General features: G+C 32.6%; 1 protein-coding gene across 1 annotated transcript; it reads right to left on the reverse strand.

The window, feature by feature from the left end:
• Positions 1-14: 14 nt before the first annotated feature.
• On the reverse strand, positions 15-27,751 carry LOC129223830 (UDP-GalNAc:beta-1,3-N-acetylgalactosaminyltransferase 2-like). Its single transcript, XM_054858190.1, has 12 exons — positions 27,533-27,751; positions 26,619-26,828; positions 26,387-26,481; positions 21,656-21,754; positions 21,482-21,574; positions 18,365-18,463; positions 14,262-14,346; positions 6,792-6,975; positions 4,537-4,668; positions 3,408-3,567; positions 1,264-1,320; positions 15-170 (listed from the first exon to the last, which is right to left on the reverse strand). The coding sequence occupies exons 1-12, from the start codon at positions 27,639-27,641 to the stop codon at positions 42-44; spliced, it is 1,452 nt and encodes a 483-aa protein (XP_054714165.1). The 5' UTR covers positions 27,642-27,751; the 3' UTR covers positions 15-41.
• Between the last annotated feature and the right edge of the window lie 143 nt (positions 27,752-27,894).

Below are 27,894 nucleotides of genomic sequence, written 5' to 3' on the forward strand. Positions count from 1 at the left end.
TCTCATATCACACTCACTTTATTTAGTTTTAAACTTTTTTTTTATTTACATGAACATAAATTATTACATTTTTCATAGGCTGACCAAACATCATATATTTGTTCTGGAGTCAGCTGAGCTCTGTTGTAGCTGAGGTAATGGCACCTTGAATCACATTCAAAATTTTCATCCTGAAAAAAATATTGGCTTTAGATCAAATGAGGAGTTCACTTTCAAAACGGATTATATCCACCTTTGGAAGAAAAAAAAAAGTTTTTTTTTTCGTTTTCAAAATCTCTAATTCCTATCGACCCATGAATTTCTTTTTCCTCGAAGTGGTTTATATCTACTGTGGGAAAAAATGCGTAAACATTGGTTTTACTACCTAAACTGTGTATATCCATGCCTCTCCTTATTTCTCTTCAGGTCTTTTACAGCAAAGTGGAACTTGTCTCTTATTTGCCGGTATCCACTCATTCACTTTCATATCAAAAGGGCACATATCCAAATTTGATTTTGCCACTTCTAATTCAAAAGTAGTTCACAAATAAAATAGCGAAGCGAGGCACTGGCTAAGCATCACAAATCAAGCATGATACCCGTCCGTATTAAGAGATCGCAGCACCTTGCGCAAGTCTGTCATCAGTTAGGCAAGCGCGACCTCAAATTGTGATTACTAAATTATTAAATAATTGATATTACTATTTAATTGTGATTAGTTAATGATTAATTTGTGATTAATTGAAAAATTGTGATAAAAATTGTGATCTATTAATACCTATATATACAACGTTGTTATTTGAATCGGCTTGGGTGGTTTCGTTCTTCATACTTAATTGGATCGAAGGTCCTTTTTTTTTTCGAAATGTTCAATGAAAAGAATAAAGTGAGTAGGGAGGAATAAAGTAAAGTAAGAAATATATATATATATATTTAAAAATGTTGAGTATTTTGTTTCAATTTTAAAGTTTATTTCTGAAGAAAATCCGTGTTTTTTGCAAAAGTGATGATATTCACTGTTTTACACCAAAAAAGAGTATATCCAAAATAAAATTGGCAATTTCAGTCTGACAAAATTGTGGAAAAATTCCTAGACCTATGCGAATAGTCACTTGTTATTCTACCTAAACATTGTGAAAAATTCGAAATTCTAACTGTTAATGTTTATATTTGAAACATTTTTTTCATTTTGCCAAAAAAATATATAAAACTGGATATAATCCGTTTTGAAAGTAAACTTCTCAAATATAAAGCTTAAATCAAAGTATACAAAAATATACTTACGTCTATATATTCAGGCTTTATGGCAGCTAACCAAATACCCATTGAAACATCTTCACCCTATAATTAAAATGAAATCATAACTATACTGAACAGATTTAAGATCAAAACATGAAGAATTTGAAACCTGAAAAACTACTTTTTTAAGTTATTGATATTATTCATAAAACAGAATATACGTTATAGACCAAAATACATAACATGTGCATTTAAACAAGGAGGTAATACAACTAAAAAAAGAAAGAAAGAAAGAAAGAAATACCGGGTAATCCAAAAGTCAGGACCATTTTTAAATATGAATAATGGGGTGGTTTCCTTCAGTCAAAAGTACTACTTTTAGTCATTGAAATGGATAGAATGAGCAAGAAAAATTACATGGACCCAGAAAGTGCTTTCATTTTCCCAACAGTTTTTTTAAATTAATTTTTTAAAATGTCCGATTTTTCAAACAAGGCATGGTCTTTATGACGTCACAAATGATGCATTTTGGCGCATTTTTCTACCACGGTTCCACGTTATGCTAATCAAGCAGCGAATTAAAATTGTGCTCTACGCTTGCTATCAACCATATCGTTGCCAATACACGTGAGTAAAGATGCGAATTAAATATTTTGTTCTGTGAATTGCATTTCATCATTTGTAATGTCACATGACAGAAGTGTAAATAATGAAAGGCCAGAGATTTAAGTAATTTTTTAAGAATATTAAACTTAAATAAATTATTTAAAAAATGGTCAGATCCTATGTTTTTAAGCATGCTCTTTCAGAAAAAAATACTTTTAAAATTTTGGAAACAACCCCATTCGAAAAAGAATAAAGATACATAGATGCGGTTTGCACTAAACGGATGAAAAAGAAGTCGAGTTTTGTATGACAACAAGCCAAAAATAGTTCTGTTGGCGCTGTCGGATTTCTGATCTAGGATCATGCAAAGCTACAAAGGATATAAAAAGGAGCAACGGCAGCAGAATGGCAGTCGAAGCTTATATGCATCGAAATGCTGTCCATAGTTGAGAAAGTCCTCTTTGTTAAACTGTACTATAAAAATTATGGAGAAATAAAAAGCTGTAGCGTCATCTGTTGGTCAAAAACAGAACTATTTTTGTTTCGTTGCCACACAAAATCCGGCTTTATTTCCATCCGTTTTGTGTAAACCGCTTCTTTTTTATCTTTATTCGTTTTCGTATTATTCAATTTTAAAGTTGGTCCTGACTTTTGGATCACCCTGTATATAGTACAGGCGTTTTCAATCGCTGTTCTCGTAGATCGGCCCAGGTCAGTGGATACATCTGTCGGATCCTCGGAGATTTTAGTCTGTCTGTGTTGAATTGTATTTTAAAATCAAAATATATAAATAAACAAAGTTATTATAAAATACACGATTTTTAATGCAAATTTTGTGATAGCATTTCATAAATGCCAGTAGTTTTTAAAAGTTTTTTTAAATAGATGTCATAGCATTTTAATTCATTTTAGTGCTGGTATTTCCAAATCAATGCAAACATTTATTTAGTTTGAATTAGATTCAAATTTCCTAATATCCGCAGCGGAGTGCTATAAGAAGATGTCGTCCACCGAAATGCCGTAGCGCAAAAAGAGTATGTATAAGGAAATGAATGAGTTCTTATCAGTTTAAAATAAAGTATTGTTGATTCTGAAAAAAAAATGGCAGCCACGGGACTGATCGACAGAAGCTATTCTTTTAGTGCTTATGATGTTGAGTTGAAGGTATATTGAAACACCAAATCGAATTAAATATCAGTTAATAAAGTTAAATTTACCTATTCAACAACATCAGCATCAACATTACAAGCTTGTGATATTCAACTAAAGCATAGCTTCTGTCGTCTAGTCCCGCGACTGTCTTTTATTTTTTAAATATTAAAAATACGATGCGCTATTCTCCCGGGTGGTTGTGAATCACCAAACTTTCAGTTTACAGTCGCGCGCTAGCCAAATGCACCACGGATGCTTCGTTACGTTTGAATAGTTAAACGATTTTATGTAAACAAAGCTCTGCGCATGGACATCGAAGGTAGCAGGTGGAACGTTTTTTTGTGTCTTCAGCTCACTCCGGCCGCCTACGTCGCCTAAAAAGCTCAGCTTTGAGAAACAAAACACACACACACAAACATAAAAAATTTTACCTGGTAAGGGAAAAGTTGGTCTGAATTGTCGTGTAACCAAGAAACCACGTTTCTGGATAAAATGTAAGCTGCTCCACAAGGAAATGACGGATATATTGGTGAGCGGTAGTCATAATCAGCCCATTTGCCAATATAATTAACAGGCCATTCTTTTCTAAATCTGTAAATGTTATTTTTTACGAAATATTAATGTACACAATTTTAAGAAAAACAATTGTTTTAACTTCTTGGAACAATATTAGTCTAGTATAGAATACTTGAATTTTTAAATAATAAAGAGCATAAAAAAATCGCTCAAATACAGTTGAACACACACACACACACACACACAAAAATAAATAAATAAATAAATAAAATAAAAGAAATAAAAACAAACTTAAAATCTTTCTTTTTTTTTTTATTTTTCTAAAAGTCTTTTAAATATACATGAGTTTAAGAATTCCCTGCCTCCTTTTGTTACTCTTCTGATATTAACTACCCATCTTATTCAAAATTTCTTTAAATATGTAATATAATGAAATACTTTAGATTAATTCGCTTTGGAGGATCGTGATTGCGTACAAAAATCTTAGTGAAAAAAAACTTGATGTTGAATTACACTTATTTATTAAATTCATGTTGAAATTGTAAATAACAAAAGTATGTTCTTATCCAATTTATCATTACACTACTTCAAAATGACATAGAAAGCTCAACAAGACATTTTAAAAGTCAGAATTATGTAAATGATAAATAAACAAAACTTTAGCATAGTGAGAAATCAAATTTAGCACAATTTGATACAATTAATTTAGTAAATTAAACTCACACTCTCTCGCTAATAAAAATAAAAAATAAATAAATAAAAAAAACCTGAGTATAAAAAATGAGGCTTTATGGATAAATGCAGGATACAGATAAGATTGAATTATTTAAATGATTTCAAAAAATTAGATATATAAATAAATAAAATTTACCAAATAATAATAATAATAATAATAATAATAAACATTACCTATATAATATAAACCCATTAATTTTTAATTCATTTATAAAGCTGCAAAGCTAGCATAAAACTAATTTTTCAAATATTTGACTGAAAAACCTGAAACAGAAATGACCACTATAACTCAAAAGGTATGAGATTTACCTGCTCAGCAGCCAGTTGCTGGATGAATTAAATAGTACATCATCCTTTAATTTTTGAAGCAAACGATTAATGTCTATCACAATATCATCGTCTGTTTTCAGAACATATGAGTATTCATGGTTGGAAGATAACCTGAAATAAGTAAAAGACTAAAAGCTTGTGTAAGTTATTTTCCCCTTCATTCGAAAATGGCATTAATATTTGAACAATAAAGGAAAACATTCTATATTTTTTCTTCAGAGAAGTATGTTACGAAGAACCATGATGATTGGCATCAGAACATTTTGCTGATTCTGTGAATGGTTTAGAGAACAATAAGAGTTCTCCATCAAGGCAATAATTTTCTACTCTTCATTCTTACTCCTGAAAAATATAATGATTGAAGCTCTGACAATGTTTTTTTTTTGTCATTAGTACGACAAATATTCGCCTAAATGCCTCTCTCATCTGATGAAATAGATACGAAAACTATAAATAAACGAACAAATAAAGTAGTACTAAAACTATTTCAAACAATGCAGCTAATGTATTTTTTCCCGTTAAAAATCTTTTAACGTTTTCAAAAAATAAAAGAATAAATAAATAAATTAAATATACAAATAGTAAAAATAAAAATCAAATGAAAATATTTTTTTTTTTTCCAAAAAAATCATTCGTTGTTCTTTCTTTTGGGTAAAAATAAAGCGTCTCAGGTTTTATTTTCAACGTCGCAAAAAATTTAAAAAATAATAAGAATTCTCCTGAAAAAAAAGTTTACTCTCTTAAAGAAATAATTTTCGTCGATATCGTCTACATAGCTTTAAAGGATGCAAAGTCAGAGTCGGAGTGGAAGTCGGACTGATTTTGGGGTTCACGAGTCGAAGTCCGAGTCAAAGTCCTAAATTTCTAGGAGTCGGAGTCGGGAGCTGGCCATTTTCCCACCGAGTCCACAGTACCGAAAAAAACATTAGCGCTTGGAATTCATTCATTTTGATTCAGTTAAATTTATCTCTGGCTTGTATCCAATGGTAAGTCTACGAAATATTGTATTTCAATTTTGATGAATAACTTTTTTTTTTATTTCTTGAAACAAAAAGATTGAAAATATATTCAGAATCTGAAATTTTTTGCGTTGTCATTATTGCGGAAAAATTCTGAATTGTTCAAAAAAATACCCTTAAAAATAATAAATTAAAAAAAATTCTATACATATTCTTCGTCAAGAGCTTTACAAAACAAAATTTGTTTGAAGCAAATCCGCCTTCAAGTTCGGTATCTATGACTTTAAGTTTCACCGTAGGCGCTAATGTTAAGGTTGTTCAAAATAAGAAAAAAAAAAAAAAGAAAAACTGTTCAGATCAAAAATATCTTTCCTTTATATGTTTTTCATCAAGAGCGTTTTCCAAAAAAAGTTTGCTTGACGCAAATTCGTCTAAACGTTCGGAGCCTTAAATTTCTCCGTTAAATTTTTATAACTGTTCGAAATGGAACGAAAAATTATTCAAATAAAAAAGTGAAATATAGGAATAAATTGCCCTCTCAGAGATCTTTCGAACAAAAATAAGTTAGTTCGAATCGGACGATGCGTTCAAAAGTTATTGATGGTGGAGGGGCTGGGGGTACAAACAGGTGGACAGACACACATTTTTCCCATCCCCAGCCCTACTTTCTAATTTTCTTTTTTCCAACACTTCTTTTCATTACTTTACTCATTTTTGACTTTTTAGCGGTATTTTAAAAATGCATTACGCCTTTTGTCGTGCTTTTTTCTTCTTTCTTTTACTTTCATGGAAAACTGGGTCCAAAAATAGAACATTTACATAGCTGCATAACGTGAATAAAAATACAGTAATAAAACACTTTTGATTTAAAAAAAAAAATATTATGAATCATCTTTTAGTTTTTTGAAATGCAAGATTCATGCTTCATTTAATAATAAATTTATTTTCAAGAATATATTGAACATTATTTGTTCTATGTTAACCATTTAGAGCTGCAAAACACTTTCTCAACCATAGATAAATATCAATTTATCACCCACGTGTTGCAACTTAAGTTTTGGGGAAATAGCAACGTAAAAATTTTTAAGACAATCTTTGAATAGCAATCATTGATTCAGCAATAACTTTTGAAAAAAATAAACGATTAATTAAACAACTAAATTAATAAAAATAACATTTTTATTAATTTAGTTGTTTAATTACTTTAAGTTACTGTTACTGTTATTGACTAAAAGGAAGTCATTCAAAATACAATGTTATCCATAAAAGTATTACCAATTATAGAACTTGAGCAATTTAGATGGTAAATTTCTATAAATATCAACAACATCAACAAGAAGAATATCTGCATATTCAGCGGCTTCCAAATTGATATTTATGCTTAAATTTTTTGTGTATGATATCCATTCATTTGTTATTTGTTCTTCTTTTCGAATATACTTTTCCAAAGTATTAAGATCTGAAAAACATTTTAAAAAGAATTTACACACACACATATATATGCACACACAATAGAGAAGAATGGGAACAGTTGATTCCCCTTCCTTTTTCTGTTGGAACTTATAACTTTTGTTTGAATCAATGGAACTAAACGATTTTAAATTACATATTTAAAACAGTCTTTCTTCCATCAAAATGCCATGCCATTTTTTAAAATTTATTTATTATAATGAAATATTTTTAAGAAAAACCAAAATTAGGAAAAAGGATCAAGTGTCTTTTATGTAAGGAGACTTCATCTTGGGAGGGGGTTGAGTGTCCTTATAAGTATTCTAAATATAAGTGAAAATAATTTCGCAATTGGTTGAAAATAAAGACAAAGGAGTAACTAATGAAAGACAAGTCGAAAAGTCGAAGAAGAATTTTATTTGTCCACATTTGAACAAAATGGCAACGATGCAAATGCCGGGGGGAAAAAAAAAGATCTTTCCTTACTTAAAATGAGTACAACTTTTTCTCTCGCTAATTAATCGCCTCCGTTCTTTTTTACCGTCGTAGAAATGTTCTAAATATGTTTTTTTTTTTCCGCTCTTTCGAATGAAGCCAAAATAGAAACGATACGATTATTATTTCGAGTAGAAAGATCCATTCTTGGGTCAAAATACTAACTACCGAATACAAAAACAACTATTCATCGATTTTTTCGAATCGGTCTATAAACTTTCCCGCTAATAACCTAGACAAACTGAAAATTTCAACGTTATCGGTCCAGTAGTTTCCGAGTTTACCCCGGACATACAAATTTGGAGTTTATGTTTTATGTATTTGAAAATTGGCAGTTAGATTTTTAAAAAGTCAAAATATGCCATACAACATCTTATTTGTAAATATTTAACTAAGATTAACTTAATTAAAAAAAAAAAAAACTTTAAATCCACTAACATAAAAAGAAATAAAATGCATTTTTTTAAACTTTGCCTTATTTTATAACCTTATACGTACAGTAGATATGCAATTGGTTCTTTGTTTAATTGAGGTGCCTCATCGCCATAATTACAACTTACAACACTATATGCCGACACCTTTCCTTAAGTATAACACCATTTACTTGATGGTGGGGTAACGGAAATCGAAATTTTCAATTTCTGAGAAATTTGTAAGTGATGGTAGTTACTGACTATTTTTCCTGAAATCGGAGTCTAAAAATCTATCAGAAAAAGCTATTGGTTTGTAATCATTTTTTTGGTTGCAGGCCCGTGCAATCAATGAATTCCGTAAAATGTATTTCTCTGCCAGCGTAGTGTTAGTGCAAAGAAAGCAACATGTCGTGCAAGCAACATGAAAACTCAAATACTATGTGGTATTTTTTAAGCGAAACATTCATCTCAATTTGAAGGAAACCTATGCTGAACGATTGACAGTTTTGCATTGCATCAATATCGGTAGGTCATAGAATCTCCCCCCCCCCTCTACTCCGTTTATGGTTTTAGGAAACCAAGTGTGTTTAAAAGCCTCACCGTGATTTTTTTTATATCGATTATCGATTGGGTTAAAAAATATGAAACGAAAATGCAAGAAGAAAAATAACAAGCTCTACTTTTTATCGACCGTTGGATAGGATCTCTGGATTTTCCTATTCCCTCCACGTTCAAAAAACGCTCCAAAGTATAAATAAAGTAAACAAAAATTCAAACAAAGTCATACATATTAAAATGACTTCAGATTTTCTATCAATGAAAAGGTCGCTTTCCAGTAATTCTTCCAGGTGGCTTTTATAGATTCAAATCTTGAATACCATCTTGTGTCACTCAGAGATTGTCAAGTAAAGAGCCTCAAGATATATTTGTTGATATGAACTATTTTTACTTTCTTCTATATCTAATACATTAGAAGAAAGTATTGGATTCGTGCAAATTTTCGAATTTCGAATTTTGACGGATTCGAACGTTTTGAGGTGTGCTGAGTCCATTTCGACTATTTTTGGAAAATGTCTGTCTGTCTGTGTGTGTGTATGTGTGTGTGTATGTATGTGTGTGTGTATGTATGTGTGTGTGTATGTATGTGTGTGTGTATGTATGTGTGTGTGTATGTGTGTGTGTCACGTCTGTGTGTGACCAGTTTTTTGTGGTCGCTCTACAGCAAAAACTACCGCATGAAATCGAACGAAATTTGGTACACATATGTGCCCCTATGTGAACTTGTGCCCATTGGTTTTTGGCGCGAATTCCTCCAAGGGGGGTGGAGCAATGGGACGTTTTTTGAGTTACGCGTGCTTGCTATTCCTCAGGAAGTAACTGGCGGAATCAGACAAAATTTGGTCCATATGTTGACATTAACAGGAACAGGTGCTGATTCAATTTTGGTGTCAATAACTCAAACGGGGGTTGAGCTATAGAACGTTTTTTGTCGTCGATTGTGACTGCTGTATCTCAAGAAATAATGAACAGAATGAAAGAAAAATTTATCGGCAAGTAGTCCTTAGTGGGTATAAGAGCTGATTTTATTTTGGTGTCAACAGCTAAAAAGGGGGTAGCGCAATCGCCCGTTCTTTTTTTCCATTGTGAGTGCCCTATCTCAAGAAGTAATGCTGCGTTCTGGTTGAAATTTGGAATATATGTGAATCCATATGTAAACAGGCTTTGGTTCAATTTTGACACCAATCGCTCCAAGGTGTTTTTTTTTTTTTTTTTTTTAGCGAATAAAAATAGCTTTATTAATGCAACAATAAGAAAGATAAATCGTAATAGATTGTCGTCTGCGTATTTCTCGTGATTTTAATTGAATGGAAATGATCGGAAATATTATCTCAATGATTTAAAATTTTTAACTGTTGCCATCTTATGTTTGTTAACAAATAAAATATTTGTAATTAATTCAAGCAAGGCTTTTAAAATAACTTTCAATTTTCGCTCTTTGCTTTGCTTTTAAAATAATTCAGACATTGGCATGGTAGTCAAGTTTTTGCATGTGTAATTTTGTTTTTGTTGGGAATATTGCTTCCTCGTCAAGCATGGGGAGGGATCAGAAAAAAAAGAAAAATATAGAAGAAAGTTTCGTGATGGCCACAACATACTAGTTTGATACGGGATGTTTTTCAAAAATAGCATATCTTTACAAAAAGTTTCCGTGAAAGCATATAATGCATCGAGTTGCTAAAATGTGTTTCAAGTACAAGGCATTAATGAACACTTACCAGCTAAACATTAAGTTATAATATGAGCATAAAAAATTATGTGAAATGACATGGATTTTACACATAAAAATTGCGCTGTCTCAACACTGTACGAGCATCTCATACAATGTGCACCATCATAACATAGAGTACACAATTTTGAAATATTTAACTCATATGAAGAGATTACTTCTCTAGTTAAGGCAAACAATTACTCTCCATCAGTTATTTCTGTTCTGAAAATGCAGGCAAATGATTTTCTAAGTTACCTAAATTGAATTTACCCATTTTTTATTATCCTTAGGGGCAATTTGGGGGTGCAACGGCCCCCTCTCCCTCCCTCTAATTTGCCGCCGCTGGGTCAGAATTTCAAAGCCTCCACACAAAGTTTCACTTAAAAAAAACAACGAATTCTGTAAAATATGTTTCTCTGCAAGCGCAGTGTCACTGCAAAAAAAAAAAGTACGCGAAAGCAAATAGTATCTACTTGGAGAAAATTTCAAAAATTAAGATTTTTGCCATTTTTTTCAACTGCAGCCAAATTTTTTAACACAAAAGACTAAGCGCTAATCCATCCACTATAATATTAAAATCTGTTCGCGTCCGTCTGTCTGTCTGTCTGAAGATCGATCTTCCCGAGAACCACTGCGAATTGGGAGTCAAACGAGATACCGATCAATTCGAAATTTTCCAAAGAAAACAATAGGACCAATCTCATAATTGTACGACTTTAATTAGCGGAGATATTAATTAAAACGTTAATTAACATAACGCTATTCAGGAATTTTTATTTCTTTCCTGTTGCCATTTTGCATATGGGTGATCAAATAAAATTCTAATAATTGTGTTAAAAGAGATTTTTTTGGCTGCTGTCCAAATCTTAAAACAACGTTTCCATCTAGAATTTCATTTTTAATTAGTTTAAAATTGGTTGCTCTATTCGGACATTTATCGTCTGTCCTTTCTTATTTTTTCACATTCAACGTTCTAAACTCTTTTCAGCATATGAAAAATGTTTCTTTAGTAATGTTTACTGATTGAAGTGTAAGTTTATCATTCACCGGCCTCATATTTGGGTACATTTAGGATGTGCGACTAATTATGTTTATTTTGTTGGACTTTTTTCCGTCACATGGGTGAGTTTTCGAATTGTAATAAATCTCTTTTTCCTTCCTGTTTCGATTTTTGCAATACAGTTTGTATCGTTAAAAGAACACGTTAAATTAAGATTGTTTGGATTTCTTTAAGTGAAACAGAGTTGAACAAAAAAGATTGTTTTTAAGGATTTTAACTAAAGCTTAATTGGAATCTGATGGTTTGATATTAAATTAATGCTTATTGGTATTTAATAAGTTTTGGTGCTTTAGTTTCCGTAATCAACAAAAAAGTGTGTGTCATTTTATGTAAAAAGCTGATTGTAATTGTATATAAATATTTCAGATATATTCTATCAGATTTAATTCAGTTTAAATTGAGCACATATTATAGTTGAGAATGCATATATTTTCATCTTTTGTGCTAATTGAAAATTCTCATAACTTGTATTATTGATAAATATGATTAACGTTAAAGAGGCTTTTGCCAAAAATATGCTCTACTGGTGTTTTGCAAACCTTGCATTACGCGTAATTATTTACTCCTTAGCGCTTTAGAAACTGATGTCAGAATAATACAAAAACATCAGTTGAACAGCTCTTTCATTTTTTAAGTAGCCCGTGCAACGCCAGGCACGCAGGCTAGTGTATACAGTGGCTCCCAAAAGTGTTCGTACACCTACGACTTTCAATGAAATATGCCCTTATCGATTGGTTAGAATTAATATTTCCGAATAGGTATTTTATTATAAGATCTATGATCTATTTTTAACAAAACTACATGAAAATTTTTAATAAAACATTAAAACTTAATTTTTAAAAAATCAAAAACCAAAAAGTGCCGGAAATTTCATCTCACAAAAGTCTTCGTACACTTTGAAAAAACGTCAAAAAATTAGTAAATAATCTAACTTTTTAGTAAATTATTATTTAGTAGAATATCATGCAGTAACAGCAACAGCTTTTAAACGTCTGGGAATAGATTTCATTGTTTTTTCTTTCTTTTTTTTTGCGCAATTTCTGAGTAAGTGTTCAGCCGCACTACGAGTCTTACTGTTTCTAGTTCGCTTTTCGTTTCAACGGTGCATTTTCATAATCTAGCCATCAGATATCTCCAAATATGTTCCATTTAGTTTAAATTTGGTGATTGAGGAGATATTTCTAAGCTTAAAGACAAATTTTGAGGCACCAAATGCGAACGTGTGCTTCTTATCGTTATCTTGATAAAAAACAAAGTTGTTTCCGATTACCAAATTTTGGGCTAATAGTTTAAAATTGTTTTTTAAAATATTTAAATGAACAGCATATTTCATTATTTCGCCAAAAAATTCCAAATTTCCAAGTCCTGATGCTGAGACGCACCCTCACACAAGAACACCTTCACCGTCCTGATTAACTGATCCAACTAAGTTCTTAAGATTAAATTCCTCATTTTTTTCTTCCATTTACAATTATACAACAATTTAACCCAAAATGTTGAATTTATTTTCATCTATAATTAAGACGTTGTTCGAAAACGTTTTGAGCTTATTTATCATTGATTTTACGACGGAAAGCGTAAGCTTACTGTTTTTCGCACGAACAAGAATATTTCTGCGGTAAGAGCTCTCATTTAATCCAGCTAATCAGAAACCTTGGCGAACAATTTTAGGTAAAAATTAAACGTAAAATGTTTCATTCAATTCTGCAGAAACTTTTTCTGTTCTGAAATGTGTATTTTTCATGTTTTTTTTAACTGTAAACCTCCGATCACGCTTTGTTAACTTTGCCAGTTGACCTTTTCTTACCTTGTTTTCGATCCGATTTCTATCTCAAAAGCATTTTATCAAGCACTTCACTATAGAATGGTATAAATTAACCAATTTAGAGACATTTCAAACCAATTTACCGCTACTGTGAGGGAAAAAATCAAATTTCCAATTGTGTTTGTTGTTTTCTACGCATACCTGCCATTTTTAAATAATAAGCAGAATATTAGGGAATAAATACACAAAAAATTAAAGGCAAATGACTTTATAGTATCATTACAATGCAAAAATAATAAAAAAACACATATGATAATTTTAATTATGAATTTATTTGAAAATATTTCAGTGTACGATGACTTTTGTGGCGTATCTCTTCTCTGTCTCTTCGTTTTTTGACAAATTTCAAAAATAAAATCTGGTAATATTTTGAAAAAAACTACTGGATTTTATTAAGAATGGCATAGGAATGGTGTGAAAAAAAATTGGACTTCATATTCGAATTCATTTTTGCGTTATTTTGGTTTTACTACAAAATTTCAAGGTGTACGAACACTTTTGGGAGCCACTGTATATATTTCGCGTTTCCAAGAACTTCCATAATGAAGCAACTATTGGTAAAAAAAAATCTGGCAATCATGGCAAAACCTCAGCTATTGAAATATATCTGGAAATACGACTTAAGGGTGCGTATCATGGTTCACAGGACATTTTCGGTCAGTGGCGTATGCATGTTTTTTTCAAGGGAAGGGGTTCAGTTTTTCCCAACCCCTCTCTCCCCCCAAAAAACAGGAAATTAAAAATTTTAGCCAATGCAATACATTTTTTTTAACTATAATAAGAAAAAAAATCTAGAAAATGACAGCAAGCTTCGGATAGAGAAAACAAATTTTTTAGGCACAGTCGAAAATTATGAGGGCGGGGGGCGGGAGGGGGGAGGCGGCGGGACCCTATTTTTTCCTTTCGCAGGCTACTGTTTAGGTCATAAAGGTTTTGGGTGATGTTTGGAATTTCGCCAAGCTTACAGTTTACAATATTTTTACGTCGTGTTACAAGATACAAGTATTTATTTATCTGCTTCGAAGAGACTAAAGATCCGAGAGCCTATGCTCTGCGTGTATTCATTTAATTTACACCACTTTATGAGAGAAGGATAGAGGAACATCGTACTCATTATTACATAAAGAAACAACACCTATACTAGACATAAAGTTTCCTCTTTCTTCGTTAAGAGGTATGAAATTTAATTAAAACACATAATTCATCACCATTTTTCATAATAAAAATTATTTACCATTAACGAAAAATTCAATGCTTGGAGCAACGAAAATTTCAGGAGAATATTCTATTGAGTCCAAATGAGAAAGAGATGTGTATATCTGAAAATTGACAAACTTGCATTATTTTTCTAGTTATAAAAATGCATTTTTGTTACAAAACAGTAATTAATTTTTCCATTTCCTGAAAAAGCTATTTAACCAAAACTTTCATTATTTTGAACACTGGTCCCACCTGTCTTAATAAGCACCCCAAATAATGAATTAAATGTGTTTTTAGGTTAAAGAAAGTTGACTGTAAACTGATCCAATAATGCTAATGTCCCTGAAAATAAATAATTTCTGGCTATACGATTGCCCTAAACCAATGACATATTTTGCTTAATATTATACTCTTGTCGTGAAGAAAGCATGAGATCTAATTGTTTGAACTTCATCTTTTTTGACACACGAGATGAATTAAAATCTAACAGTTCAAAGTTTTAAAACTTCTCCAGTGAATCGCTATTACATTGAAACGCAATATAAGTTCCCTTTGATGCATTAGGGACTATCGAAGTGCCAGAAATTACGGGAAAAAAATATGTTGAAACTAAATAATTAGGTGCGCCATTGAAATCTTTTGAGGCGGTTTGAAGATCAGCGGTTTAAGCTCCTTAAACCACCTTTACCACGTACAGGGAACCCATAGAGAAGCTTCATAGCATCGCCAGTGCTTCTTATGTTAGGGCTTTTGACCAAATGTAATTGGATTAAAAAACTTTTGAAAGAAGGTAAATTTCATCTTATCTCCTTACATACAAAGAGTATTTTATATTGATTATAGGCAAATCCAGGATCTTGTTTGGAGAGGGGTGGGGAGGGGGCGGCGACGTCATGAACATTCGTTATGATGTTGGTTATCCTTAACTTTCATTAAAATGAATAGATCCAGCTTTGGGGTTAGAGGGGTCAGTATTAGCTTATGCTATGAAGCTTCTCTACGGGGCAGGGAATCCATAAAGAAACTTCATAGTACCACCGGTGCTTCTTATGTTAGGGTTCTGGACCAAACAACTGAATTAAAAACTTATGAAAGAAAATATTTCGTCTCCTTACAAGCAAATAATATTCTAGATTGAATCACAGGCAAATCCAGGATCTTGTCTGGGGGGATGTCACGAAAAGTTCTTATCGTCTTGGTGTCCTCAATTATCATTAAAGTGAATGGATCTACCTTATGGTTTCTTGGGGCCATTACTAGCTTATGTTATGGGCACACAAATCAGGAGAAATGCATTATTATCTATATATATAAGAGCGATGTTGTTTGTTTGTTTGTACCCGATGGCCAGAAGCCCTCATAGCACCTACAGCTCTGAAACTTGGCACAAAAATCGAACGTACTCCGGGCCCGTACACCTCAGAGCTGAAATTCTAAATTTCTAATTAGTTTTTCTTAATTAAATGTTTTATGTGATTTTTAGCCTTTTTTGTGTTTAATTCGTCACAGACCCCCAACCAATTGCGCCAGGAAAATATTTTTTGTATCCTAGTGTAGGGAATTTAACTTCAAATATGACGACCGAAAAAAATTTGAAGACTGACCAATTTTTGAATTTTTTACGAGTTTTTGAAAAAACCTTTATTTTGCTTTTTTTCCAGGTTTAACTTTTTTTCTTAACCCATCAATCTAAATGTATTAGATATTTCTTTCTGAAAATTTAGTATGTAGTAGTCAAAACATGTCTCCATCTTCAGAAAAAAAAGCTTTCAAAAATACGCGACAGCTTTTTTTTTAAAAAACATTTTTATGAAATTTTGAAAAAACCTTAATTTTTTGCTTTTTCCTGGGTTTAATTCTTTCTAAATCCATCCTACAAAATGTATGAGAAATTTCTTTCTGAAAATTTAGTATGTAGTAGACAAGACATTTCACCTTCTTCAGATTTTTTTTTCTTCAAAAATATGTAATAGCTTTTTTTACAATTTTTTAAAATACAAAATGACACATTTTATCTTCTACGTCGTTCCGAGAAAGAAAAAATGTTTCTTCATTCCGTGACGTCATCAGTGACGTCAAACTTGGATTGAACTGGCTGTGACTGAACGTTTCGCTGTGTCAGTTTTTTTTTTTTTTTGCATCCGATTACGGTTGCGGTTGAATAGTAGAACCTGTGGTTTCTTGATTTGGTTATTGCGCCGTTGTCATATTTGTTTAAAGATGTTCATTGTGCGAAAGTTAATTGATTTTCATTTTAATTTGAAACTCGCTTGGCGAAGTTGGAAATAAACAATGAAGTTGCAGATTATTAGTTTATTTCGCAAAATATTTTAGATTGCAAAGGATTGCATCTAGATTTTTGAAGGGTGTTCGTGCATTCTAGTTAAAAAAAATATGATTACTGGTTATTTGACATCAGACGGGGAGGGGGGGGGGTATTTTTTTTTATTCTAAAGGTTTCAAACAAACACTTCTTTTTAATAGTTAAATTTTTTCATGCGAGGTACGAAATTTCCTTTTTGTCCCAGATGTACCCTGTTTTTTAATAGTGTTTTTCTGCTGGGGACAGTGCCGGATTTAAGGGAGGGCAGGCGGGCTACTGCCCCAGGGCCTCCAGAACAAAGGGGCTCCCACAATAAAATTTTTACAAAATATCCTAACTTTCACGGGTCGAAAATATCGGATATATACATATATATCAAAATATTTGGATGTATATCAAAATATCCAATATTTTTGAAAATATGATGATCTTTTCAAACCCTGATTAGGGGGCCTCCACTCCTTCGTTGCCCCGGGGCCTCCACACTTACAAATCCGGCCCTGGCTGGGGAATTGAATTCTTTTTCATACGGGATTTCCTTTTTGTCCTAGATGTATCGTGCTTTTTAATCGCAATTGCTTATTGGCCAGAGCTCGTTTCGCTCGCTAATTGGGTGGGTTACTGTAGAGCGGTCGCTCCCGTGGGACGTTTCCCTGTATCTATTTTACGTTACATATTTACGTACTTAATTTAATTAAAATAGTGAGGTGTTTCTATTTTTTTTTTTTTTTTTTTTTGCAAACGCTACTTTTTGCATACTACGGGGAACAAGTAGAGAGCTTTTTGTTAGCGCTATTTAATTAAATGAATAATGCACAGTTTTTTGAGTGATCTTAGTTTAGATTAGAAAGTGGGCGGGGATGTTAAAATAAATAGAGACGGATAAAGAAAAATTAGCGATAGATCGTATAGGTAGATAGCCGCCGAAGGCGGCAATTTTGGCATAAAAAGGTGAATGACACAAAACGCAACTGAAAATAGGTATAGAAAATACAAAAAAGATATAGATTAATTAATACCGCTGCCAAATTTATTCAAACAGCCGCGGTAGGCGGCGAACTTGGCATAAAAACGTGGGGGCACGGGCATTGCTGTGCGGGTACTGCTAATAAAAGGATAAAGAGAATTAATAATTTAAATCGAAGTGTAATATCAGAGCAGAAAAGGGGGTCTGAGAACTACCCCCCTCCCGGGGAAAATTTCTGACATTATAACTTTAAGAAGGCAATTTAGACTTTCGGAGGTAGAGAGGTTTAGGGCTTTTTGCAAAGGGTTGAGGGGAGCACGGATATTCTTTCCCCAGAAGTCCTATAAACGAAATTTTTGACGATCTTTAAATGGTGTGCAGAAACGAAGGTAAAGGATGCTCTCGGAAAATTTTCGAAAACGAGGCCCTAAAAACGCAACTGCAGACCACCTTTGATGAATTTGGTGAAGTAATGCCATTCGGGACTCTCCCTGGAAAGTTTTGAAAGTTAAAGTCCTAAAAACGTAACTGCAGGCCATCTTTAACAGCGCTAGTGGAAGAGTTTGGGCTCGGACACTCTTTCCGGAAGTTTTTCGTGAGTGAAGTTCTAAAAGTGAAATTTTTGGCGATCTTAGGTGATTTTGGAGAGAGGTGAGCTGGAGGACTCCTTTATGGAAATTCAGAGAAACAAACTGAAGTCCTTAAACCGAAATTTTAGATAATCCTTAAGGACGTTGTGGGAGCAGGGACTTTTTTTTTTTTTTTTTTTTGAAGAAGGCTACAGTGCCATAGTTCCTCCCTTGGATTCGTCACTGGATTGAGTAGTCTTCAAAATATTAATAGTCACCCTCATGTACGTTATCACTCCACCACCATCGTTCCAGGACATTTGGGTGTGAGAAGAATCGAGTAAATAACCTTCCACAAGGACCATTCCTTCAAAATTCTAAAGTAAAAAAAAAGCATTTATGAACTCAATGCTTGCATTGCAACTAATTTGTATGTTACATTAGCAAATATTTTTGAAGAAAGAATAAAAAAGTAGCAACATTATATAATGTGTCATCGTTTTATTAAGATTATAAATACATTCCGTTGCTAATACAAAATAACCTCAACATCATCACGGGACGCCGGAGCGTCCCGCCCCGTCAAGGAAACCAAACGTCAGCAGCCAACAGAAGCTAATCCACCGCCAAAGACGAAAGAAAATAAAAGCGACCAAGAACAAGATTACACGACAGAACAAGTTGGGGTTTTTTGGGTTTTTCACCCCTCTGTATCTCAGCCCCATGAAGACCCCCAGAGTTGATTTTTGGTACACTCATCTCTAGTGGCCCCTGACGCCATAAACCAAAATACAATCCCCTGGACCATCAGGGGAAGGAGGTATTAAAGTTATAAAATCGCTGTTTAAAAAAGTTTTCGCTTTCTTTGACAGGGCTACAGTCCAGACGAAAAAAGGAATCAAGCTGAAATTTCGCACACACATTCCTTGTGTCTTACTGATGTGCCTTTTGTGCCATTTGACCCCCTCCCCTTCCCCCCTCGTTTTTACCGCCCAAATTGTACATTCCCGGGGTTCTATCACAGCCCCCCGGGGGCTACGGTAATGATTTTTTGTATACATATTCTTGGGAGGCCATTGAGTACACATACAAAAATTCAACCCCCAGGGACATCATGGGCCGGAGTAATTAAAGTTTGAAAATCACTAATTTTTCCCTAAGTTCTTATGTACTTACTCTCAGCTCATAGGGTTTGTTTATCTCGGACTGCAATTGCAAGGTTAGAACAGATCTAATAGTTATTCCAATGTTGTCTTAGGAAATGAAATTCAATCAAGACTAAAACATATCCAACAGTTGCAACTAGACGTTAAATCGAGGATATCACAAATTTGACACAGCGACTGCGCATGCGCGCAGACTTAGCTCATTGGGTTTTCTGTTTTCATATTCTATGTTGTTTGTTTATGCTTAAGCAGAGAAACAAATTAATGAATGAGATTAGAATGCTGTCCTTCTCTCTCCCCCCCCCCCCCCAGTCCCAAAGTTTTGCCGATACAAAATTTCCTTCCCCATGTTTTTCAGTTTTGATATATTTATGGAGGGAAGAAATTTTAAATGTCGGCACGAAACTGGGGTTAAACCATTACAATATTTTACGTGACAAATTATATGAAACTGTACGCATATGAATACGGCACATATAACTTTTTAATTGAAAGCGAAAAATAGCACTTTTTTTTATTGGTTTGCATATTTTCTAAATTAAGGGATTTTTCACTAACAACACATAATGAATTGAAAATATATGAAATACATGTGTGGTTATCCGTGCTTTGCAGTAATTTGTTAGCTGAAAATTTTTTGCAATTAATTTAAGCAAGACTTTTAATGAGCTTAGTCCGCGCGCAACATGCGCATTCACTATGGCAAATTAGGGATATCCGCGATTTGACATCGAGTAAAGTTGTATAGATCATCTGACACATTCAAATTTAAAATATTTAATGGTTTAGTTTTTTTTTTTTGCTCTGTGATAACATGCGTTATTTCTATTTTTGAATGAACTTGTAAACAAAACTAGGTATTAAATACTTCTATCAAGAAAAAGATAAATCATCAAACAATTAAAATTATCCCATAAAGCGTAAAATAATCCACGATTTAAGAAAAAATGTAATTAAACAAAAAGTGAAAAGCTAGATTAAAATAGCCCTCAAGCTGTAAAACATTTAAAGAAACCTTCATGAAAATGTTGAATAATCTGTCAAATAAAGAAACTGTAATAGAATTTATTGCGAAGTTGTAAAATACTAGAAAACAATGTAATTTAAAATATAGTATTTTATTATCCAAGAAGTTTTCTTTGCAACAGAGAGGATACAAGGATTGCAATAAAATTTAAATCGCCCAATTCTCGCAAAATGAACATAGAATCTTAGTAGTCAGAAAATAACTTGACGTAAAATTAGGCTAGCCATTATTGTTCCTTTGAAAATTTTCTGACTTGAAGTTCTCAATTCTAAAAATACAGACAAAGTAATAATGTCAATGCAAAAAGATGTGATATCTCATCAAAAACAACCCTGTTGTAAAAATTTCCCCGCCAAGAAAACCTTTAACTTTTCCGCACGAAAAAGAAAACCTGCATCCTAAACCCGAAAACCCTCAGCCATAAAAAGTTATGATATCTAGTTTGCCTGCCAAGTATCTGCCAAACTATAATTCTCCCTCTTCTCCTTTTTCATCACAGCTACTTCCATTAGAATCTCCTCCCACCTTCAACTCCTAAGAAATATGAATAGAACTTTTAAATTGTTTATTTTGTTTGGCGGGAAGCTTTTTGCTCAACAAGCAACCACTTCACTTTGAAAAGCTTCCCGCCTATATATATATATGCAAAACTGGTGAGAAAAAGGAGAAAATATGACATTGTAATCAAACACCTCAAAAACGTACAATTTTCAACTTTTTCGATCAGAATCAAATTTATATTTTTAGGAAAATATAAATTAATATGTTGTTAAAAAAATGTAATTAATACAGATAAAATTATGACTTCGATAATGACCACCTGCAACAAGCTCTGTTTTCCAAAATCCCTGGAGGGCTGCTTCTAACTCATTCCACTATTCCTGGCAGAAAAGACTTGAAAGAATTACAAAGTCTGCTTCAAAATATGAATAAAATGTCCTCTACGTTTGAGAAAATTCTGATTATTCCTTCTGCATTAAAAAAATTCACGCAAAACACTAAAATGGCGGCTTTCTAAACTGGTCTTAAGAAATAATTCATGAATAAATGATCAATAATATTAAAGTAAAATAACAAATAGTTTTCATTCTAACTTTCTTCTGCTCAGGATTAAGCAATCAGATTTAATGCATGCTTATCAAATATGCCATTTATATAATTTCTGTTATAGTATATGCAGATAATAATTAATGCATATTTACCTTTGGTAACATAATTTCCTCGACAGACTGATAATAATAGCCTTCAGCAGTGTGAGAATCATTTGAAGATACTACTGCTTGAACAATTGAAACCTAAATATATAAGCTCTATTGATTTTTTTTTTAAATTTTACATATGCATTAATATGTAAAAATAAAAATAGATTTCATTACCTTAGTCTGAACATCGAGAATTGCAATTTTTGCTTGTGTGTTTGGAGCAAGAAGATTGGATAAAATTCCCAACTTTTTAACCACCAGAGGATAGTTGATCTGTTTCAAAAGGAAATTAGTATGTTATTGCACTATACATACAGATAGTTCTTTTCCTTTAGTTTATTTAGTTTCTTTATTATTTTGCACAAAACATAACTTTTCCCGGAGATTTCATGGAGTATTTATTGTTCAGTGCTCATTGCAATGTAATAATGTTAATTACAATAGAATGTTAAAAAATAAAATGCTTTACTAATAATTTAAACAGACAACAAAATAATCGCTAGTTTATTTAACTAATTACTTTACAGACTACTATTGTTCATTTGCTAATTAGCAAAAACAACAATCATTGTTATAGCTATAACTATTTACTATAGTTACTATCACAGTAGTTATTACTAATAATAAACTATTACTAATTAGCTAAATACTAAGCAACAAGTACATGCTATAGTTACTGGTTAAATAAACTACAAGTTGTTTATTCAATTGGTTAGTTTAGTTAACTAATTAAAAAACTATTATTGTTTATTTACTAATTAGTTAAATAAACAATAATAAATGTTATAGTTATCCTGTTTTGTCCCGTGTTTTCTTCTACATCTCAATACCCATATTGTGTTTTAAATAACTCAGACTCAACATATTTCCAAACTATTTCGAAAAGCAGGAGAAAGAAGATATATAAATATTTACTTGTCCAGAAAAATCACACAAAACCAAAGCACATGTAATAGTGAAAGTTAAATAATTAAAACAACTGAAAGTGAAGTATGCAATAAGCCGTAAGGCAAAATAAGGAAGTATTATGCAAAAGAAAGGACAGTCTAGGGTATGTGTACAGAATGTTGGCAATTTGTTTGCAGCTGGCTCTCATACAATGAGGGGGGGGGGGGGGTAACAGTCGCCTCGCTTTTCAGAGTAAAATATTAGCGGTGAATCAAAAAATCATTTTTTAAAGGGTGGATTGTTTTTTGTTATGAAAGTAAAAACTAAATTTTTAGTTTCAAAGAAACAGCCTTTCCTTATGTTATTATGCTATAAGAACTGAAATTGCATGTGTACAATCTACATTAGAGTGGTTCAAAAATACATGTAAAAAAAAAATTTCTCCAGGACGCCCCTCAATATTTTTAGTCTTGTGGATAGTAATATACTAGAAAAAATTTAGCTGCCTATTTTGACTGAAAGAGCGTGTTCAAACCCTTCCCCCAAACATCATAAGTATGGGGAGGGGGGTTTAAAATACTTCGAACTGAAAAAACAATGCTGCATATTATAATACCAGTTCACAGGTGGAATTGGAAGCATATATTAGTTTTGAGGGATGTCAGCTTTTATAGATGTATGATAACCTCTTACTTAAGCAGAATCATATTCAAATGAGTTAAACATGCACATCAAATTTTTTCTTTTCTACCTCATTCAATTGACTCGTCTTAATTGGACATTTGCCAATCCCATACTATCCATAGGCAGACTGTAGGCCCTCCTGATTTTTAAGGTCATATCCAAAATTTTCAGAGATCATTAATTCCATAATGATGTTAAAATCTAAAATAGACCAATTTTTCAAAAAAAAAAAAAAAAAAAAAAAAAACTGCAGGGGGCATCACCCCCCTTCTTATCCACAACTTTTGACCAACACTTTTTTGGTGCACCAGCTACCTATGATAAATATATATATAAGGAAACAAAATTCATTTTCAGAAAAATGTTTCATTACAAAATAAATATTAGTAGTTAAAACAGTTTTAGTGACAGGTAAACATGTTAGGATATTTGCATACTTTTTACTTAATTTTTAAACTTTAAAAGCAATGATATTATTATTTCTTAATTTTAGGTTTAAGCTTTTACAAACTTAAAATTGAAGTATTTCAAAAAAAGGTGACACTTTGCTTCATTCAACAGAAAAAAAGCAAAGAAAAGAGTTAAACATTTTGATTTTGGTAGATGTCAACATTTCTCATAGAAAAAGTGCAGAACAAAACCATAAACCATGGCCCCACTAAATTTCCGCTTACGCTTACGGGCCTTGAAAATTTTTGTCTATTCTGTGTTAAACTGATGCAGTTCATGCATCCACCAATCAATGTCAACCTTTCAATGCAACTCATGCATCCACCAATCAATGCAGGGCCAGATTTGGAAGTGTGGAGGCCCTGGGGCAACCAAGGAGTGGAGGCCCCTAATCAGGGTTCGTAAAGATCATCATATTTTCGAAAATATTCGATGCTTTGATATATATCCGAATATTATGATATATATGTATATATCCGATATTCTCGGCCCATGAAAGTTAGTATATTTTGTAAAAATCTTATTGTGGGGGCCCCTTTGTTGTGGAGGCTCCGGGGCAGTAGCCCCGCCTGCCCTCCCCTAAATACGGCACTGAATCAATGTCAATGTTTCAAAGTTTGTTTATTTTTGATTAGACCTCGCCAATTTTGACTACAAGAGGCTCCCTACCAGGAAACCCCTAAATCCACCAATCAATGGCAAAGTAATGGAAACAGGGGTGCCCTATCTTGCCCTCTTTGCTGCCCTGGGTTCCAGAGATTGCCACGGAATATAATAAGTAGGGCCATGCATAAATAAACATAGTGCACATAACTTTCCCCCCCAAATTCTTATGTACTTACTCTCAGCTCATTAGGCTTGTGAATATCTTGCTGAAATTGCAAGGCTAAAGCAAATCTAACTGTTATTCAAAAGGAGTCTTAAGAAATTAATTTAAACTGAAAAAATAACAGAGAGAAAAATCAAAAATACATCAATGCTAAAACAAACCTAACAATTAGATAGATCTTCTGACACGTCCAAAGTTAATTATAATATTTAATGGCTTAGTTTCTTTGTTTCATGGATTTTTTTCCTTTTAATGAAACTCTTAGTCTTGTTTTAATGGACTGCTTTATTTAAAAACTAAACATTAAATTTTAGATTTCAACATTTTTGATTCTTGCACCCTTTGACAAGCCGATAAGCATTTTGTTCTTTTGTCCAGTTTGGTGAAAAATGTTGAAAATGAGCCGTGACATACCTGTAACCAAAAAGTGCCACCCTTATCCGAGTTTTTGTTAGTTTTCATGATTTACAAAGAAGGAATTTTTTTTTGCTGAAATTTATCCTTTTAGCTTCACAGAATTAAATTTGTGGAATTATACCTTAGAAAAGATTTATATGTTACAATAAATTAAAAATTTAGGTTTAAAATTTTTTTTATGAATAGCTTATTCCTTCTATCAGCAAGAACTTTTCCCTCAGCGATTTGACAAAAGTGCAGAGATACATAGATCACATCCTTAATTCATTTTCTGCAAACGAAAATTTTTCCCTTGAGTTATCAATTGCTGTCTCACTAAAAAAAAAACTGTCATCAACAAACATGCCCCTGCTTTATGAAAATTTTAATAATTCAAATCCCGATTGTTTTATTTCATTGTTTGAGAGTATGGTTATGTCAAGGGCACATAATTACATGACCTAAAAAATTCCCAAAAATTGCTTTTAAAACACCCAAAAACAAATTGTGTAACAAATGCAGTTAAAGTTGTATTTGTTACTGGCGTTAAATTTAAGAAAAAGGGAACTGATGTGATGTACCCCACCCTTGGCGACTTTTTCCTGTTGGCGCCAAGAAAGCGTCGCCAAGAAAACGATGTATGACGACATATGTCATACATCGTTCTTAGCGATGCTTTTTTAGCGCCAACAGGAAAAAATCAGATAAGAAAACATGATCAAAGCACTTCAGAACACAATATATATAAAAACAACATAAAAGCACAACAAAAAGCATCACGAATATATGCTTCAAAAATGTATAGGGCCGGGGTTTTTTGTAAACATATTAAAATACAATGAAATAAACTATTGTATTAATTACAAGTCGAAATTAATGCATTAATTTTTTTTTCATCATTTCTCCGGGATACGAGCCCTCGGTCTCATAGTACTTTCGTAATGAGACCCTCGGCTCGCCGGCCCTGCCTCGGTCTCATTACGAAAGTACTATGAGACCTCTGGCTAGCCAGGTCCTCGCTTCGCTCGGTTCGTTATCCCTCCGACTGTTAATATACATTACAGTCGGAGTATGATCACAGTTATGTATACTACAAGAACCCCTCAAGGATTTGTAAAAACAAAGAATTTTGGAAGTGAGAGGTTTTTTTTTTTGAATTCTAAAATAAAGAACTTACCTTTTTATATGGTATAAATATTCACACTCAGTCTAAAACAATACATCATATGACAATGGCACGTTACAGATACACACCACGTTGGAGTTAACTTTTAATTAACCTTCAAGTTTGAAGAAACTGACATTTTCTAATGTTTTTACTTCAAAACACAACTACTGAATTTAAACTAACACAAAATAAGCATTCCTGTAAGGTATATTGCACGAAACAACACCACGTCGTAAAATCCCCCTAAGAGCGGAACATATGTGCACCTACCTCCACGGACACACGTGCGAAAAGAATTAGTTCACATCTGTACTTCCCAGGTATATTCTGCAGGGTTACTAGGGCTACCGGAAAAAGTTTTATCGCCAACGTTGGCGATTTTCGAAATGAGATAAAAATTCTATCCTCGCCAAGGGGGGGGGGGGGGGGGGTATATCACATCTGTACCAGAAAAAGTGCTAAAATAAGTACATAAAAAGTACATAATTACTTTAAAACTAAATCCTTGATGAAATGTCTTTAGTATTTTCGATGATTCAGGATTAAAATTTATACTGTAACTTGATGAAAAATGCTTCTGAACTCCTAAAAGAAATTTTTTAACTGAATTATCAAAAGTAACTTTTTATTTTGTGTTTTTGTAAAAACATTTAGTCAGCTAAATAAAATACTAAGTCTTGAATGGCAAATATAGTAATTAATAACATTTCATTAAAGTTCACCTGATACATTCAATGGAACTTTATCACATGAATATTTGCTCAATCGATACTCTGGGGGTACATTGCACGAATTTTGTCCAATAATAAAGTATGCCTTAACAGAATGATTCTTATTGAACCCATAAGTCTTGAGCCAAGTGGAACGAGCAGCTTCTCTGAAGGCAAAATTGTCTTGTGAGGAAAGAATTCCAATAACTAACAATGGATTTTCTGCAAGAAAAATAAATCAAATCAAAAGAAGAGGAATTAAATGTACAGATCATTAAAATTATCAGTAATCTTTAATAACAACGATGATAATGTTCTGACCGAGTATCCTCACTTTCGGACATACTCGCTGAGGAGAGATAAAGACAAATAGTAACAAGTTCCGTGCAAGGGCGGATTCAGCTTCGGGTTTCGGAGTGGGTCATTACTGAAAAGGGAGATCAAAATGTAATTCTCGGGCTCAAAAATTGGATTAGAGTGCATTTTCCCAAAAATTAGTCTTTCAAATGCAGTTTTAGGTAATATTTGGTCGCTTTGGGGGGGGGGGGGGAGAGGGGTCATGAACCCCTTCTGGATCTACGGTTGATTCTGGGCCCGAAATTTAGCTAGATTTCAAATGTTGGAGAAACGTCATGGTTGAAGAGGTGTCCTTTTTCTTTAGTGTCATAAAAGAACCTCTATTAAAATTACATTTACAATTCATAAAATATGTTTCCACTACATTTACTGAAATGTAAGATTTGAGATTCCAAGTATAAAAAATCATAACAAATTAGATTTTTCTTCAATTAGAAATTGTACCGTTCTTCTAATGGTGCACATTATTCTCAATCAATTGGCACTAGTGCCATCATGTTCACATTGTAATGACTACAATCCATAAATTTCCTTTCAACATTCAAGAAAAATAAAAGTCAGAAAATCACCTGAATCTGTGACAAGATCCTGTTTAATTTCAATATAATACTTTTTAGAATAAAACCCTAAAAACAATGAAAGAATCACAGGTGCTAAAATTCGGAAATCAAACAGCATTATACAAAACACAAGAATAAATTTTGTTTAATGAAATAGGCAGAATTCTAATGCATTAATTGCGAATGTATTTCTAACACACAAAAGCATGTTTACATGACTCCGGTTGCAAATTTAAACCAGACGAAATTTTTAGTTGTTGCCAGTTTTATAATTCATTCATTTCAGTTTTGCTTAGATAACAAAAATGCTCTAATTGCTTGCATATTTTTAAGCGTATGGGAAGTTACTTTGGTTGCTTTTGAATCAAATT

The sequence above is a fragment of the Uloborus diversus genome, chromosome 6 (genome assembly GCF_026930045.1).
Source record: "Uloborus diversus isolate 005 chromosome 6, Udiv.v.3.1, whole genome shotgun sequence".
Lineage (NCBI taxonomy): Eukaryota > Metazoa > Arthropoda > Arachnida > Araneae > Uloboridae > Uloborus > Uloborus diversus.